This window comes from Micromesistius poutassou (assembly GCF_964030765.1).
Source record: "Micromesistius poutassou genome assembly, chromosome: 8".
In the NCBI taxonomy this organism is placed as follows: domain Eukaryota; kingdom Metazoa; phylum Chordata; class Actinopteri; order Gadiformes; family Gadidae; genus Micromesistius; species Micromesistius poutassou.
This window is the reverse complement of record NC_140278.1, coordinates 14,459,085-14,476,880: the sequence shown is the minus strand read 5'-3', so window position 1 is coordinate 14,476,880 and position 17,796 is coordinate 14,459,085. Positions and strand designations below refer to the sequence as shown.

At 46.5% G+C, this 17,796-nt stretch overlaps 1 protein-coding gene across 1 annotated transcript in view; it reads right to left on the bottom strand.

The window, feature by feature from the left end:
* The window catches only part of cspg5a (chondroitin sulfate proteoglycan 5a), a gene marked incomplete at its 3' end in the record, with an annotated part of 31,276 nt that overhangs the window by 5,648 nt on the left and 7,832 nt on the right, over positions 1 to 17,796 (bottom strand). Inside the window, exons 2-4 of the mRNA XM_084471927.1 lie at positions 14,217 to 15,225; positions 3,335 to 3,523; positions 1,398 to 1,494 (exon numbers count right to left, since the gene is read on the bottom strand). Coding sequence (XP_084328053.1) covers positions 1,398 to 1,494; positions 3,335 to 3,523; positions 14,217 to 15,225 — 1,295 coding nt within the window. The remainder of the gene's footprint in view (positions 1 to 1,397; positions 1,495 to 3,334; positions 3,524 to 14,216; positions 15,226 to 17,796) is intronic.

The following is a 17,796-nucleotide window of genomic DNA, read 5'->3' as shown; positions in this document are numbered from 1 at the left end:
GAGTGAGGGAGAGAGACAGTGAGAGAGCAAGAAAGAGAGAGAGAGAGAGAGAGAGAGAGAGAAAGAGAGAGAGAAAGAGAGAGAGAGAGAGATGGTTGACCACAGAACAACAGATTGCCTCTGAATTGTGTGTTTTTTGAGGATGTGTGTGTTTGTATGTGTGACACTTTTTGTGTGACAGTGCAGTGTTTTTGTGCACAATGATGGGTGAACTAGGTCGGATCTTGATTGTGACAGGGAACGGGTGTTTCTAACCTGAAAAGCACCACACACACACGCACACACACACACACACACACACACATGCACGCCAGATGGAGACAAAAGTCAAATGTATTAATGAGACTGAAACAGACACACAAACACACACACACACACAGAAACACAAACACACACACACACACTGCAGTGTGTCATGCTGTGTTTCTCTCTGCATAATCTCTCTACTGTGTTTGCTCCCCGCCTCCTTCCTCTCGCCTCTGTTCACACATTCATCTCTCCATCTCTCTTTCCTCTTCACTTCCTTCACGCTGCTAACCCATCCCTCACTTCTACTGGACATCCATACACGCCCACACCCGCCCACACACACACACACACACACACACACACACACACTCATACTCACACTCACACTCACACACACACACACACACACAACACACACACACACACACACACACACACACACGCACACACACACACACACACACACACACACACACACACACACACACATACATATGAACACACACAGACACACATGTCCGCACACACACTGGTGCATGCACACACAGACACACACAACACACACACACACACACACACACACACACACACACACACACACACACACACACACACAGACACACACACACACACATACATCCCCATACATGCACGCATTCATGCATGCATGAGCAGCTATATGCATAAAGAAAATACAAAATACACATTTCGCATGCGCCTCTGCTCTGGCCACACACGTGAAAGCACCCATGCATGAACAAGCTCAACATTGAGTGTGCGGGCACACTCTAATGCGCACACACACACACACACACACACTCACACTCACACACACACACACACACACACACACACACACACACACACACACACACACACCCTCAGGTCGCACAGCTGTATGTAGGTCAACCCCACCTTTTTTTTCTCTTTCCCTCTCTCTCACTCCCCCCCCCCCCCCCCCCCCCCCCACCGCTAAACCCCCCCCCCCCCCCCCCCTCCCCGCTCTTCTCCCGGTCTGCCCTACTTTCGGAGTACGGATGACATCATCATCCCTTTTCCTTTTTTCCTTTTTTTTTTTGCTAGCTCGCGCTACAACCGCCTTATGCGTCGGCTGCGCTAGCGCCACGGCTGCACCGCTCCGACTGCACCAGTTCCCCCTTCCATCCACACTCCACACACTCCTCGTCTTCATCAGCGGCCTCAACTCCGTGCTCCTGCCCGCCGTGGCCGGCGTTAGCCGTCCTCCTGGGAGATATAAATAGCTTCAGCGTGGGATTCTGGTGTTGGAGCTTGGGGGGGGGGGCTGCATTAGCATTCTGGGCTTGCGCCGCGTCCGCCGAGCTCACCATAGCGATGGCTCTGTTGCTAGGCAAAGCGCTGCCTTTGCACCACGGCAGGTCTCGCAGCCCTCAGCCCTCGGTTCAGTCCCCATCTCTTCATCTTTTCTCTCTGTTTCTCTCTCTTGGTTTGCCTCCTGATATCTATTTCGCTATCCCCCCCCCCCCAGTTGTTCTCTTTGTTCTCCCTCTCTTCTTCTGTCTGTCATCCTTTGTTCCTCCAGTTGTTTATCTGCAGTACACCTCCTCCTGCTCCTCCTCCTACTGCTTATCCCCTCCTCTCTCCTCACACTCCTTAGTTGAGGCGTTATTGCTCAATCATCTCCCACACTCACCTGTGTCACCCTTCGACACATTCCACTTAATGCGACCCCCCCCTCCCCCACCCACTACATCTTGTACTATTTGACCATTATTTTATTTCCTCTGGATCTCTCCCTTACTCTCCTCCTGTCACTCTCTGTCTCTCTCCCTCTCCTTCTATCTCTCTCTCTCTCTCTCTCTCTCTCTCTCTCTCTCTCTCTCTCTCTCCCTCCCCCTCTCCTCCTATCACTCTCTGTCTCTCTCCCTGTCTCTCTCCTCCTGTCTCACTCTCTCTCCCTCTCTCTCCTCCTATCAATAACTGTCTCTGCCTCTCCATAACTAGAACAGGAATCCCAACAACCACTGCAATTACTATTAAACCCCATAACCACTGACCACATCTCTCGCTTAACATAATGTTGTGTTAGCGGTTTGTCAGGAGCAACCACGGCAGTGATATATCTTACTCCTCAATGTGTATAATTTATACATGCACAGGTCTGTGAAAGTTATATGAGTGGTGAGTATCTGGGTGCACTTCACTTCATATAATCCCCATCCTCATCCTCCTCACCATCATCATAATCATCATTATCCTCATCCTCATCATCCTCATCATATAGTATACTCAGTATAATGCAATACAACTTGACGTAACATAACATACTGCAACTGTAACACAATATATCAGTACACTAGATGAGTACACATTAATTCACGTTTAAATTCCACTACTGTGTGGTACAATTAAGCAATAGATCACGACAGGCTGTGGAATGTTCTCATTATACCACAGTTAAGGGGGTCGTCGTCCCTCCGCTGCATGTCGGGACGAACAACGCCCCTTAACTGTGGTATAATGAGCACATTTCACTGACTGAAGTGATCTATTGCTTTTATAAAACGGTTACGTAAGTATGGCGAAATGAAAGTCATAGACACCCTCAATTTTGAAAAAGTGAGAAAGTCGGAAAAGCATTTTTTTAACAAATACAAAAATGTAGTCCCTCCTGGCTGCCTGCAAAGTGCGTGGCGGTTGCTATGCAACACACTGTAGCGTAGCGTCCTTCAGAGAGAAGGCTAGAGACGGTAGCTCGGTTCGCCGGCAATTTAGCCTACTATCGAGCAGTTCACTCACAGTGTGCCTATTGCTTTACAACATTTCCACCCTCTCCAGCAATCAACACATTTTTAGGCTTCAGTGAACTATGCTATTGCTTTTATATATAAATAAACAACAGATCAAGTTAAGCGCGGAGTGATACGGAACTCTGTAAACTGAACGGGCGTCATAGCTGTTATGTATACGCTCATTATACAACAGTTGGGAACCAATCAGATCGCTTGATTTAAGCCACCCGTTTTAGAATACCACACACCACCCTACATACCGTAGCCTTATATCATGACACAAGATGGCGTCCGCATCGCCATGGCGACCTCACCTGCGTTTGCGCAGCTTCTTGTTCTCCGTCTTGAGGACGTGCAGCTTCTTGGCGAAGCAGACCACGATCATGAACAGCAGCAGGAGGACCAGGGCGGACGCCCCCACCCCCAGACACATCACCTGGAACTCTGTCACCACCGCATCGCACCGGGAGCCCTTGTGCCAGATGTAGTCCTGGACGTTACACCTGGGGGGGGGAAGAGCATGGCGTTGAAAAACACACCGACTAATATATTGAGCGTTTTGATTTAACTGATGTATGAGTGTTTGTATGTGAAAATGCGTTTAGGGGTGTGTGTGTGTGTGTGTGTGTGTGTGTGTGTGTATGAGAATGTGTTTGGGTGGGTGTGTGTGTGAGGGTGAGAGTGTGCTCTAGTTATATGTGTGAGACCTTACACCTGCATAGTGTGCTACATCTATCGTGCCTCCTCCCCCACCTCTCTCCCTCCTCCATCTCTCCATTCATCTACCTCCACCTGCACCATGTCACCACACCATCTGCCCTGCTGCAGACTCCCGCCGCCAAGCTGCAGCATCACCTGCTCCATTCTGTTTCTATAGCAGCGAACTCTGACCCCGCCCCACTGCTTTGTATCTGGCTGCTACAGTTATTGCTCCTGTCTGTGTCGTCCTCTTATTGGTTAGGGGGGTACATAATGACCCATTGGCTTTCTTCATATTAAATAGACTTTTTTCTCCCGCCTCTTCCAATTTTAATGACAGGCACAGTCGCCCCTGGCAAAGAAAGTCTCAAACAAAGTCTCTGTGTTTGTGTGTGTGTGTGTGTGTGTGTGTGTGTGTGTGTGTGTGTGTGTGTGTGTGTGTGTGTGTGTGTGTGTGTGTGTGCGTGCGTGCGTGCGTGCGTGCGTGTGTGTGTGTGTGTGTGTATGTGTGTGTGTGTTTGGGTAAAACTGTTTGCATGTGTATGCATGCACAGTATGAATAATAGGGTGAGTAGAAATTAATGGGATTTCTCGGGCGACGTTCATGTCTACAACACCAACAGCGCTGTTCATCAAGCAAGAATAGAGGACCTATCCACATGCACCACGGAGGACTGACGCTGAATATCAGAGAGAAGAGGGGACTGTTGAGGGTGATTAAAACCCACTCACCCTTCAGCACTACGTGGTTTTACATAAAGGAGAACGAGAGAGAGGCAGAGAGAGAGAGGGGGGAGAGAGAGAGGGAGAGAGAGAGAGAGAAGAGGGGAATGGAAAATGAGAGAACTGCGAGGCGAGGAGAGAATTACGGATGGGTTGGTTACCGTGGCAACCCAGCTGAGCGGTACAAGGAGAGAAAAGAAGAATGCAGCCCTAGTCATGTCATACCCTGCGAGCGCCAGCCCCCTGCACCCATGACAACCACCCACACCCCACACACACACACACACACGCACACACGCTCAAACACACACACACACATACACACTCAAACACACTTCCTCTCTCTAGCTCAAGATTCAAAAGGTTTATTGGCATGAAAAACGTACATATACATTGCCAAATCACAGGAACAAATCTATCACCCTCTATCTCATTTTTTTTTTCTCATCTCTCTTCCAATCTACTTCTGCCCTCTTCTCTCTCTCTCTCTCTCTCTCTCTTAAAGGTAAACTCTCTCTCTGTCTGTCTCTATGTCTCTCTGTCGCTATTACTCTCTCTCTCTCTTAAAGGTAAACTCTCTCTCTGTCTGTCTCTATGTCTCTCTGTCTCTATTACTCTCTCTCTCTCTCACTTTGACAACTCCAGCTGTTCCACATCTCTCATGTCTGCTCAAACATCAGCCATAGTGTATCTCCTATGCACGATATTTCATAACATGTCAAGAAATAATAAACACAATGAAAAAAACTGATGTTTTTCTGACAGCAGGTGGGTGGGTGGCTTGTCAGAGGCTTAGCTTAGCTAACAGCAAAATTAAATAACTAAAAGTGTAGGGGTGCTTGTCACTCTTGAACTTCAAGCTCTATCCGCATGTGGCAGTAGAACCTCACTAAAACTTCTGTTAGCATCAACATAGCTCCGTAGCTTGCTGTAAGCCAAGTTCAACATTTGACGTGATCATGTTTACAGAAGAACAAAATACAGAGAAGCTTTTGTGCTTATGTAAATGTCGACCGTATCTTAAAAGTCAAATTTTGAATTTGGCTCACAGGAAGTTAATGACTTCTATGTCGATAAGGTCTGCCCAAATTGGGCCTGACCGTGACTGTGACCACTATGTGAAAAAAAAAAAAAATTTCCCCAAAGAGAAGCGGCATAAATGATGGGCCATGATGACATCACTAACAAGGTTGATTGGTAAAGCCAATAAAACAATAAGTCCACTCTCTCACATCGTCATTACCCCGCTAAATGCTGCCCTGTTAGAGAAGCATTGCTTATCTGGCATAGCCTTGCCTAGCCTGGCATGACCTAGTCTGCCCTGGCATGACCTAGCCTGCCCTGGCCTGGCATGGCATAGCCTAGCCTAGCCTAGCCTGGCCTGGGATGGCCTGACTCAACATGGTTTACAACATTGGGCTGAAGGAGGGATAAAAGATATGTCGACACAAAAGATGAATGCAGCAATAAAGAAAGAACGACGGACAGAAGCCATGACAAGGAAATTAAAAAGGAGTTACAAAAATAGTTAGAATAGACAATGTTGACACAAAAGATGAATGAAGAAAGAAAGAAAGACAAAAAGGAGAGAAAGAAAGGAGAAGGATGCCAGGTTAGAATGAGAGCCAGACGGAGAGAGTGACTAGAAGAGAGAAAGACAGACAGAAAGAGTGGGAGGCAGAGAGACAAAGAGAGAGAGGGAGAGAGAGTCCCTGCACTTGGCGTGCAGCGGTGAACAGTGGGACAGATGGGTCTGCACCCCCTGATAGGCAGCACCCTGCTGGGCTTGATAAAACATAATGGAGGGAGGGGGGGGGGGGGGTGGGGCTAATTTAGAGCCCCCCCCCCCCAAACACACAGCCTTCTGTCTTCCTCTCTTTCTGAGGCTGAGAGGAAAACTGCACATAAGTGGGCCCTGCTTTCTAATGTCTCGTGTCAGGTTATGGTGATGTTTTGGTGGGGGGAAGCATCATAAAAAATGTGTTACAAATATGGTGAAAGACTTTAATTTGACCTTTATTTTGCTGCCATTTAAGGTTTCCATCTGAAGTACAATCTGGTAACAGCCACAACAAGTTAAAGTTGGACACGCCTACAGAACAATACCCACTGCCATCGAGAGTTGTCAAGAAGAAAACTTAAAACTTTTAAACTAAACTGATAAAAAAAAGGAAAATAGGAAAGCAACCTTCAATCCTCCTTGAATAAACCCTAGACCTTCATCTACCGAGTCGCTTCCTCTCCCTTAAAACCTCATCAAATATCAGATTACACTAGATTAGAGACACCGGGTCCACAGCGTTCTCTGCAGGCCAGTGGACAACAGACTGCCTGCAACAACTGCAGATCGGAGAGGATCTACTCTATGTAAAGAGGATTAGAAAGATAAAACCATATAGAAAACAACATCATCTGGGACCACCCTTGATCATGGCAGTCTCCCAGTACATCCATTGAGATCATGCATTTCCTTTCCTATGTCTGTGTTTCCCAAGCCCTGGCCGAGTGGAAAATACTAAACAAGCACAGATGATCTCGAAGGAAAACAGTGTCATTTGTTGGGGAGCTTTGAAATATTCCTTCTCATGACGCCAATTTCCATATAAGGAAACCAAGCCCAGTGTATTTGCAAGCAAGAGCTTTGTACCGAGAGGATATGTGAATGGAAATGAATAGTGTAAGAAAATAAAACAACATTGTGTAATCCCCTCAGGGAAATGGGTCTTCTCCTTCCAACCCGTTGATCAGCACAGTGGTTGTGCAGCACTTAGCGACTGATCCAGGTTCTATGCCAGTGTGTAGCACAAGAGTACTGGGAGGATTATTACATGCATTATGCATCTTGGTGTGTCTCTTGGTGTTGGAGGAAATCGTGGTCAACCCGAACCTTTACCCAAGTCCCTAACCTCAACCCCTGACCCTAACCTTTACCCTAGTCTCTAAGACTAACTTCTACCCTAGTCCCTAACCTCAACCCCTGACCCTAACCTTAGCCCTAGTCACTAACCCTAGTCCCTAACCCTAACCTTAGCCCTAGTCCCAAACCCTAACCGACTGGTTCAATGTAGTAATGCAAAAAAACAAATTCTTACAAAAGCTTTATGTTATCATTTACTATTCCTCCTTTAGCAGTGTATATCTCTCAGCCGAAAGGTTCTGGGTATGAACCTCAATATTGTAAACCAAAAAACCAAATCTAATCTCCTATTGTAACAGTCTGTAATATTTAGTGTGAGCCGCTCTAGATAAAAGGCTCTGATCAACAAACAGTGAAACACTGACACTGTTCGCCACAGCCTGGTCCGAGTGTCAAAACGGATGGCTCCAGCGTGCCTGCTGCTAGGCCTCCAGATGCTGGCTCATCCATCCCATAATAAATGAATCTCAGAGTCCCTGGAGAGCGTTCAACACACCATCAGCAGCTCCAGACATGCAGATGTGTCCCGTGTTCCTCCACTGCAGACAAAGAGCATCACAGTCGCACACATAAAAACCAAAGCTACAATAGTGTGCCTATTGTACGACTGATCGTTCCTCCGAGGACTGGTTGATAAACACAATATATTTGTCTTTGTGTGTGAGTATTATATTGAATAAAAATGTATTCAAACAAACTATTAATGTATAAATATGCACATGTGTGTATACACACACACACATCTGGTTTGCGGTCTGAGCATGTGTAAGCAATTAAAACACATTGCCTGTCATAAATAAATAAGTGTTTGCAGCGTGCTTCTGCATGTGTGCGTGTTGTGTGTGTGTGTGAGTGTGGGTTATGAGGGGTTATGGATACACTGTGCCGCTGGCCCTTCATAACTCTACTTAATTTTATCAAGCTGCAAAAGATACACACACACACAGACACACACATACACACACATTGACACACATGCACACACACGTAGGCCAATAAACAGGCTTGGTCTCTACCCCAGTGTTTCCATGCTGGCAGTGCCGGTGAAGTTGTGACTCATTCTCTTACTTAGTTTCTGATTCTTATTGACTCGCTATATCCAACGGCCCCAATTTCTCTCTCTCTCTCTCTCTCTCTCTCTTTCTCTCTGCCTCTGTCTTTCTCTCTCTCTCTCTCTCTCTCTCTCTCTCTCTCTGTCTCTGTCTTTCTCCCTCTCTCTCTTTCACTCGCTCTCGCTCTTTCCCTTCATCTGTACTTTTTTTTGACAGTTATTCTGGTATTGTTCAGTTTCTCTCAAACTCCAACTGAGCCGCAAACACACAAACTCAAACATCTGGTATTTCTCACAATAATAACTCAAACTCTCACATTCTGGCTACCTTAGTCTCTCTGTGTCCAATAGTGTTTCCTTTATTTTTGACTCCTCTCTTCAGTGCTGTTGTCAAGATTGTCGGACAGAAGCTATCCAGTGGACAAAAGAACAGACAGACAGACAGACACGCAGAAAGTCTATTCTCTTAGTCATGACATCAATCGATGCTCAACATCCCTGTCTCTTCTTAGCCCTTTCAGCTCTCCTAAAACACACACACACACACACACACAAATACACACAAATACACGCACACACACACACACACACACACACACACACACACACACACACACACACACACGCAGTCGTTCTCATATGAATCAGGTTCTTATTTTAGATTGCAGTCTTCGTGTCGCCAAGCACATCCCGAGAACCAATCAGTGATCTGTATTCCATTAGATTCCATGCTCATCACTTCATATGTCATATATTTGCATTCCATGACATTTTTTAAATAGAGCATTCCTCTCAGTAGCCACCACCAGTGAGAGAGCGGTTACCCTGGCCTTGTAGGACCCTAGTGGAAGGCGGAGAGCTATGTGGATACAGAGATCTGGATGGTGTCACACATCCACCCTGCAGCACTGGACCTGGGCCCTGCCTCCATCAGCTAAACAAAGAAATCCAAACACTTAGTGTGCAGACCAAACACACACACACACACACACACACACACACACACACACACACACACACACACACACACAGTACACTGACTCACAAAGGGATAGGCACAACACATACACACACAGACACAGACACACACACACACACACACACACACACACACACAGATACAGACACACACACACACACACACACACACACACACACACACAGACAACCACACACACACACACACACACACACACACACACACACACACACACACACACACACACACGGCTCAACAGCATATTGGTCTTGATCCCTTTTAACACTCCACTGACCCATATTGCGTGTGTGTGGGTTTGTGAGTGTGTGCATCTGTTCAGCCTTGGTCTCGCTGGGGAGGTTTGTCATACTGAATGCACACTGGCCAAGACCCCAAATCGTAATGTCTTCTTTTTAATATACCTGTAATCGTACTACTAGTTCCTATTCCTGTCCTTTTTGTTCTGCGATGACACCTAATTTCCTGTGTGGGATTAATATATTCAATGTTTTATTTTTTTCTTTTATCTCATATCTCACCTTGCCATATTTTGTTACAAGGCTTTTTGGTTTGGCTTCACTATCACACCATTAAACATGAACGTGACAATGTGAAGAGCACACATTACACATTTATTTCTGGCATTAACCAGGCACAAGGCTGCACCCTTTATTATTATAACGATTACTCTGCTTGGATTCACAGGGTCGTAGGTCATGGTGAAGATCTGAACACAGAGAGGGGAGTGGGTGTGGCAGGAGGAGGAGTCATGGGTTTCTAAAGAGAAGTGAGATCTACTTGAATGTGAATCTACTTCTTAGACCAAGAGCATGGTGTGTGTCACAATACCCATTGTGTGTGCACGCGTGCGTGTCTCTGTGAGTGTGTGTGTGTGTGTGTGTGACCTACATCATTTTCTAGGGATAATTAAATTATCATATAAATTAAATCAACAATTCATTCAAATCCGTAGTCTGCATAGAATATTCATTTTGTGTCATTTGTTATTATATATATATATATATATATATATATATATATATATACGTATATGCAGAATATTCACCACCTATCCCCACAAAAACAAACTGAGCTTAATCTGTGTATATGTAAGGCTGGGCTAGGCTAGGCTAGACAAGGCTAGGTTAGCCTATACATTTGGTGAGGCTATGCCATACTATATGGATTAGCAGAGGCTAGCCTAACCCCATTCCAGGTCCCTATGCATCAGGGATGCTGTTGCCGGAGCAAACACAATCGATTGGGAACAGCGTTGCCATGGCGATGCTATTGGATTCTCCACTTTTTTTTGTTTTTCATTAATTTCCTCTTCACTTGGATGAGGCTGTGGAGGTGGGAGTCACACGCTCATAATGCAACTTCTGTTTAGTGTTCTACTGGGATGACTAAACAATAAGGGAAACACATTTTAACTGCTCTTAAAAAAAGGATTATTCAGTTTGCAGTTTGGTTGCAAAACAAACAACAACAACAAAACGCCAAGTGTGTCCGTTAGGAAAACTGTTAAGCGAGCCGTTCATCTGGGTTTTAACTCACCATGGATTTATCCATTTTCCCAGACCCAGGGGTCACAACTCCACCATCTAAACATGGAAACCCTTTTAGACTAAGTGGTTGCTAAACAGCACATCAGCAGCAGTGCCAAGATTGATGTCATCCACGGCCTCACCTCGTAATCTGTGCAAAATGAAACCTCGTCTTCATTACCGATCAGGCAATGGGCAGCTGCTGCTGTTCTCCTACTCTGTGATATTCCTAGTTGGCACAACACACAGACTAATTACGCAATGATTGAAGACCATTCAACTGAGAGTCAAGATGAACCAAATGGGGACAGTCGAGTGGTCGTCTCCTGATGTTTAGCCCTCCGCTGAAAGGTGCTGGGTTTGAGATCTGAATGCCCACATTCTTGGACAAGATGCATAACCCCTACCTGCTTGTTGATGACAATGAAAAGAAAGTACCGCAGGTAGTAAGTAGAGAAGTGAGACAAGCAGAAGCTAAATGTGTTGAATCAAAGGGCTTCCGATTTTTGATAGACATGGGATGACATTATAAATCTTGGTGACATTTCTTTTGACAGCAGGATTGTTATTGATTGATATAAATATCATGGCGCGATTGTAGATAGGACTGGGGGATATGATGGCTCATTCAAGCCTCTCTGTGACGAGATATGTCCTCCGTCCCCCCGTCCTGATTCCAGAATGCTGATATGGTTTTTATATTACGTTTTAGTGTGGCTACTGAAATATTCAAATCTCAGGCTCGACCCAAATCCATGACCCGTTATTCATTTTATATACATTTGTATATAAATGTGTTTTCTTAATCTCTCTGACCTTCAATTCATGCAGAGAATTATCCCAATGCAACCATTGTGGATCCAGCATTGAACTGAAGCATTAGTGTATGATTCTGAGATGAAATCCCCACAAGCTGTTTTTAATGCTTTTCACATTCAGGGTAATGGGGGGTATTAATACCACAAGGTAGGTAGAATGAGAAAATGTGGATATAAGAATATTACATATATCAATATTAAATATAATATATTATAAATTATATGTGTGAATGTATGTGTTTCTGTGTGAGTGTGTCTTTGTGGTTGTTAGTGTTTGTGTTCATGTGTGTGTGTGTGTGTGTGTGTGTGTGTGTGTGTGTGTGTGTGTGTGTGTGTGTGTGTGTGTAGGTATGTCCGTGTGTGTGAATGTGTGTGTTCTTATGTGTGTCTGTCTGAGGTTGTCTGTGTGTGAGGGGTTGTGTGTGTATGTGTGTGTGCGTGAGGTTGTTTGTGTGTGTGTGTGTGTGTGTGTGTGTGTGTGTGTGTGTGTGTGTGAGGTTATCTTAGGGCTGCTCGATTATGGAAAAAATCATAACCACGATTATTTTGGTCAATATCGAAATCTCTAAAATTTTAAAACAAATTAGGAAGGTACTCAAACTACCTGATTTTTCTAAATATTCTCCTATTTGTTTTAACCATAGTTTTGTTCCAGCTAAGTCTGATCAAGCCTTTGTATTCTGGAGACAAAGGGGTCTGGTTACCTTCTCAGATTTGTATATGCATAATCATTTAGCTTCATTCAATGAGTTGAAGGAAAGCTTTTCCCTTCCTCAATCCCACTTTTTTCGCTATCTACAAGTAAGGCATTTTGTAAATGTAAACAACTACATAAATCCTATGGAGCACCCATTTTTTGCTATAATGAAACAAAAGCCAGGATCTAAACACCTTGTTTCAAAATTTGTTTCATTGTTTTCCAAAGTTTCAGTTCTGTCAACAAACCATATCAAGTCTGCATGGGAGGCAGATCTTGGTACGGAGCTGTCCGATGAGGTGTGGAGGGAAGGGTTGGAAAAGATTCATTTAGGTTCAACCAATGCTAGGTTGCAGCTGATCCAATATAAAATCATGCACAGATTACACTATTCCAAGGTAAAACTCAGTAAAATGTATCCTGATGTTTCCAATATTTGTGACAGATGCAACCAAGGTCTAGGGACCCTGGGGCACATGTTTTGGCTCTGTCCAAAGATTGTTTCTTTTTGGCAACAGATCTTCTCATGGTATAGTAATGTTTATGATGTGCAGCTGGATCCAGATGTAGTTTTTATATTGTTTGGTTGCTCCGAAGCTTTCTATTCACTCCCTCGCCCTATGCAGGTGACTATCAGATTTGGCACTTTGGTGGCAAAAAGGTTGATACTTAACGACTGGAAGGCCACCGACCCTCCTAGCTTTTCCAGGTGGCTGAGGGAAATGGTCTCAGGGATACACCTAGAAATGTTTCGCCGCAATCCGGGTACTGTTACACCACCCGTGGAGACTGACTGTGTCTGGGGCCCCATTGCGAAACATATTAACACAGTTCTGTAAATGTCTGGGTAGCGTTTGTCGTTGTTTTGTTTTGTTTTTGTTCTTCTTGTGTTTGTTTGTTTGTTTGTTTGTTTCCTGTTTTGGCTGTGTGTTTTTGTTGCTGTTTTTGTTTGTTTTGATGTTGCTGTTTGAAATAAAAAAAGAAAAAAAAAATAATAATAAAAAAAAAATATCGAAATCTCGATTATTCGTGTTTGAAAACACAATGCATGTATTCATAATTTCTCTCATTTACAAAAAACACTTTGTAAATGAGAACTTTTCAAAATGGTCAAATAGAAAATAATGTCCAGATATTTATCCAGCTGTTCTGCAATTTATATAAAGAAATAATAAAAAATAAAAAATAATAATAAAAAATAATAATAGTTTCAACTCGATTATATTAGTTTGGTGATCGTTTCAAGCTAAAATCGAAATCGTGATCAAAATTCGATTAATCGCCCAGCCCTAGGTTATCTGTGTGTGTGCATGTGCGTGTGTGTGTGTGTGAGGTTATCTGTGTGTGTGTGTATGTGTGTGTGTGTGTGTGTGTGTATGTATGTGTAAGGTTATGTGTGTGTCTGTGTGTGAGGTAACGTGTGTGAGGTAATGTGTGTGTGTGTATGTAAGGTTATGTGTGTCTGTGTGTGAGGTGACGTGTGTGAGGTGACATGTGCCTGTGTGTGTGTGTGTATGTGTAAGGTTATGTGTGTGAGGTGACGTGTGTGAGGTGACGTGTGTGAGGGGACGTGTGTGAGGGGACGTGTGTGAGGGGACGTGTGTGAGGGGACGTGTGTGAGGTGACGTGTGTGAGGGGACGTGTGTGAGGTGACGTGTGTGAGGGGACGTGTGTGAGGGGACGTGTGTGAGGGGACGTGTGTGAGGGGACGTGTGTGAGGGGACGTGTGTGAGGGGACGTGTGCCTGTGTGGGGGAGGGTGTCACCTGCAGAGCGCCCCCTGGCCCTCGATCAGGTAGCACTGCCCTCCGTTGAAGCAGTAGTTGACCAGCGAGTCGCAGGGCGAGCGGCAGCTTCCGTTCAGCATCTGGTAGCCCGGGCGGCAGCCCCCCAGCCCGTCCGACCCGTCCACCGCGGACACCGGCACCCTGGGGGTGTCCGGGCTCTCGGCCGCCGCCGCCGCCGCGCCGCCGCCCCCTCCTCCCGGCAGGGGGGCCTTATCCTCGGGGGCCCGGGGTCTGGGGGGGCGGCCCGGGGCCGGCCTGGGGTCCTCGGCGCTGTCGTAGGTCTCGGTGGTGGTGCTGTAGGTGTACTCGTCGGCGGTGGGCGAGGCCCCCTCGTCGTAGGGCGTGAGGTAGTCGTAGTTGTCGGGCATGGCCCAGGAGGTGGGGTCGCCGCCCTGCAGCTCGTGGGCCAGGGAGGAGGGGGAGGGCGGCGCCAGGTCGCTGCGGCCACGCGCCAGCTGGTCGAAGAAGTCCACGTGGAGGACGTCCGGGTGGGAGGGGTTGACGGCGCCCGGGGGCGGGGGCGTGGTGGTGAGGAGGCGGGGGTCCAGGTCAAACACGGAGGTGTCCTTGGCGACCAGCCACGGCGGGTTGGTGGGCTCCGCCTCCGGCTCCTCTTCGCCGCCAACCTCCTCGTCCTCCTTCTCGCTCGGCGGCGGCGGCGGCGCTTCCTCGCGCCGGGGGTTGCTAGGCAACAAGAGCTCCGTCTCCGCTGAATCGGGGCTGAGCTGGGGAGGGGCGGCCACGCCCACCTCCTCCACGGCGGGCACCGCGGCGGTCTCTCCGAACATGCCGCTGCCCTGCTCGTCTTTCTCCCCGGCGCGAGCGACGCGCCCGGCCCTGGCCGCCGCCGCCTCGGCAGACACCGGGCCGGCTCCAGTCACCGTGGTCAGCGCCTCCTCAACCTGCTCAGGCCCCGCCCCCTCGTTAAGCAGGGAGCTGCGATTAACGAGCCCAGCCGTTTCGGTAATGTTCGCTGCAACCGCATCGCCTGCAGAACACACAGAAACACAAAAGGTTAAAGAGCTAGGAACTCAGCCGTTAAGAATCAGGTTCATTCGTCTGGTGTTGTGGGGAAAAAAGTACAAAACACATTCCTTCGTCATGCACAGAAGAAACTGGTAAGAGATCTCTCTTACTGTAGTACTGAGACATTATGATAGGGATGCTCATCACATTACATCCATTCATTATTGTGTACATCTGGCTTCATAACCGGGGGCGTTTGGCTGATGGATGTCCCTGGCCTGCTTCAGCCTGCTGTCCATCTGCACCACATCTCATCCTCATCACCTGAACTGCCTCTCAGTAGCTCCGATGATGGTGTTCTAACCCAGCAGGATCCTGCAGTGTGGCTTTAACCCCTGGGTTCTGATCCACGCCCAGCAAATTAAAGCGAGCCGTCACTGAGGGTATTGAAGTTTCTCTTTATCCCAGGGCGGGAGCCGGTGTTCCTCCGGGGGATTAAAAAGGGGGTATAATTGACTAATGTGCTCGGAGGGTAATGAGCTCTGGAGACGGGATTAGGGGGGCTGGGCTGGGGGTTTTGAGGAGGAGGTGCTCGGCGGGAGGTGATGGAGGAGGAGCAGAAGAGGGAAGGAGTGATCTGGGGTAGTGATCTTCAAGAGAAGATACGATGGCGTCTCCTCGGGCCGGCTACCCTAACCAATGACTGTGTCCAGTCCAGTGTTGGCAGTGTTGGCTGTTGACTGTTGGCTTTGACAGCTAAACAACTACAGCTCTTTTTCTTAAACTGTGGAGTCAGGCCACTGTGCCTTGATAAACCCCATGGATAACACATGATCCCTGTTAGTGATTCAGATCAACAGCGTTGCTCCCAATGTTGATCAGTGGGAGACAAATTTGCGTGGCAATATTTAATCGCAAATAGTAACTTCATTGTAAAATACTTCAGCCATTTCCATTTCGATTTGTGATGCGATTTCAAAATAAAAGTCACTCAATATGCGTTTTGTATCGTGCAGACTTTTTTCTTTTTTTGATGCGTAGACAGTCCCTGATATTGCCAGGGCTCCATTCCTTATGTCTGCTGACAGAAGCCTTTATCTAGCAACAGATGTGAGGGTAGCTGGCAGGATCTCAATGACAAACTATGATATTTGGTGATTGTTTGTGTGTCTGTTAAACTTAAAGCAACATTTTTCCAACAAAAATGGGGGCTTACTTAGGAACTCAACAATAAACAAAGTCAGTGATGTAACGTCTGGTGTTGGGGACAAATACAAAACACATTCCCTTGCATAACAAAACCTTCACTGACAAGGACCAGGGAAAAAATCATAACCCAGTTTAAAACAAAGAAACCCATGTGTGTCAAATAATGTCATAAAAACACACAAAACCTCAAGGTGAAGGTGAAGTCGGGATTTTCCATGTCGGTTTTATACACAAGCAATAATTACAAACATGGATCATAGATAACAGTGATCCTGTGTGGTGAGGATCTTGAACAATGGGTTTTGCGCCTTTAAAACTTGGAGAGAGAGGCTGTGCAATTGGCAGGTGGAAGACATGGAGCAAGCAGACTGTCAGTCAGTTTAAAGGGTGACAGAGCAGTAGCCAATATCTAGCCTGGATCTGGGTCAATAGAAGGCTAATCCTTTCGGCAGACCCACAATCCTTTGCTGTTTAATGCATCATCTGAGGAGGTGAGGATATATTGCCATAGCTACAAGAGATCTCTCTCTCTCTCTATCTATATCTCTATCTCTCTCTGTTGCTCTCTCTGTCTCACACTTCCTATAATAAAAGTAATCTACAGTAAATACCCTTGCTCTGACATCTGCACTTGACCCCTGTCTTTCTCTCCCTCTCTAAATCACACACACATATACACACATGCACATGCACACACATAGACACACCCACGCATTCACCCCCCCCCCCCCCCCACACACACACACACACACACACACTCACATCCCATCCGATACAGTCCGTCGCTCTCTAGGACCAGTCTGGACTTTCCTCCCCCCCTTTGCCTCTTCCTCATCTATAACTCATCATCACCACCCCCACCCCCTCCTCCTGTGCTTAGCGAGCGGCTCTGTTAAACGGTTGTCTGAACGCAAGCAGGAAGATGGATGGAGGGTTGGGAGAGAGACTGAGGAAGGGGTGTGGAGGGAGGAGGGAAGGATAAAAGGTGGTGAGAGAGAGAGATGGCGGAGGATGCAAAGGAATGAGGGTCATCAAGATAGATAGATAGAGAGGGCAATATATATATATAATAATATACAGTATATATAGAGAGAGAGAGCGCGCGAGAGAGAGAGAGCGAAAGTGCGCGCGAGAGAGAGATAATACTGTAATTCACACATACAGAGATGCATCCGTAGATAAACGGGTTGGTTGTAAATCGGTACAGAGTTTGACAGTGTCTCAGGAGTTTCATTTAATTAATGACAACATCCTCATCAACCCGCATGACTCTAACTCGATCGACAAGGGCCCTGTCGATCAAGATCCTGTGGCAATACGGCTATATTTGTCTCCTTGGGCCAGATCAAACTCTAAAACTGGAGACATGCCGATACCCTTTTGG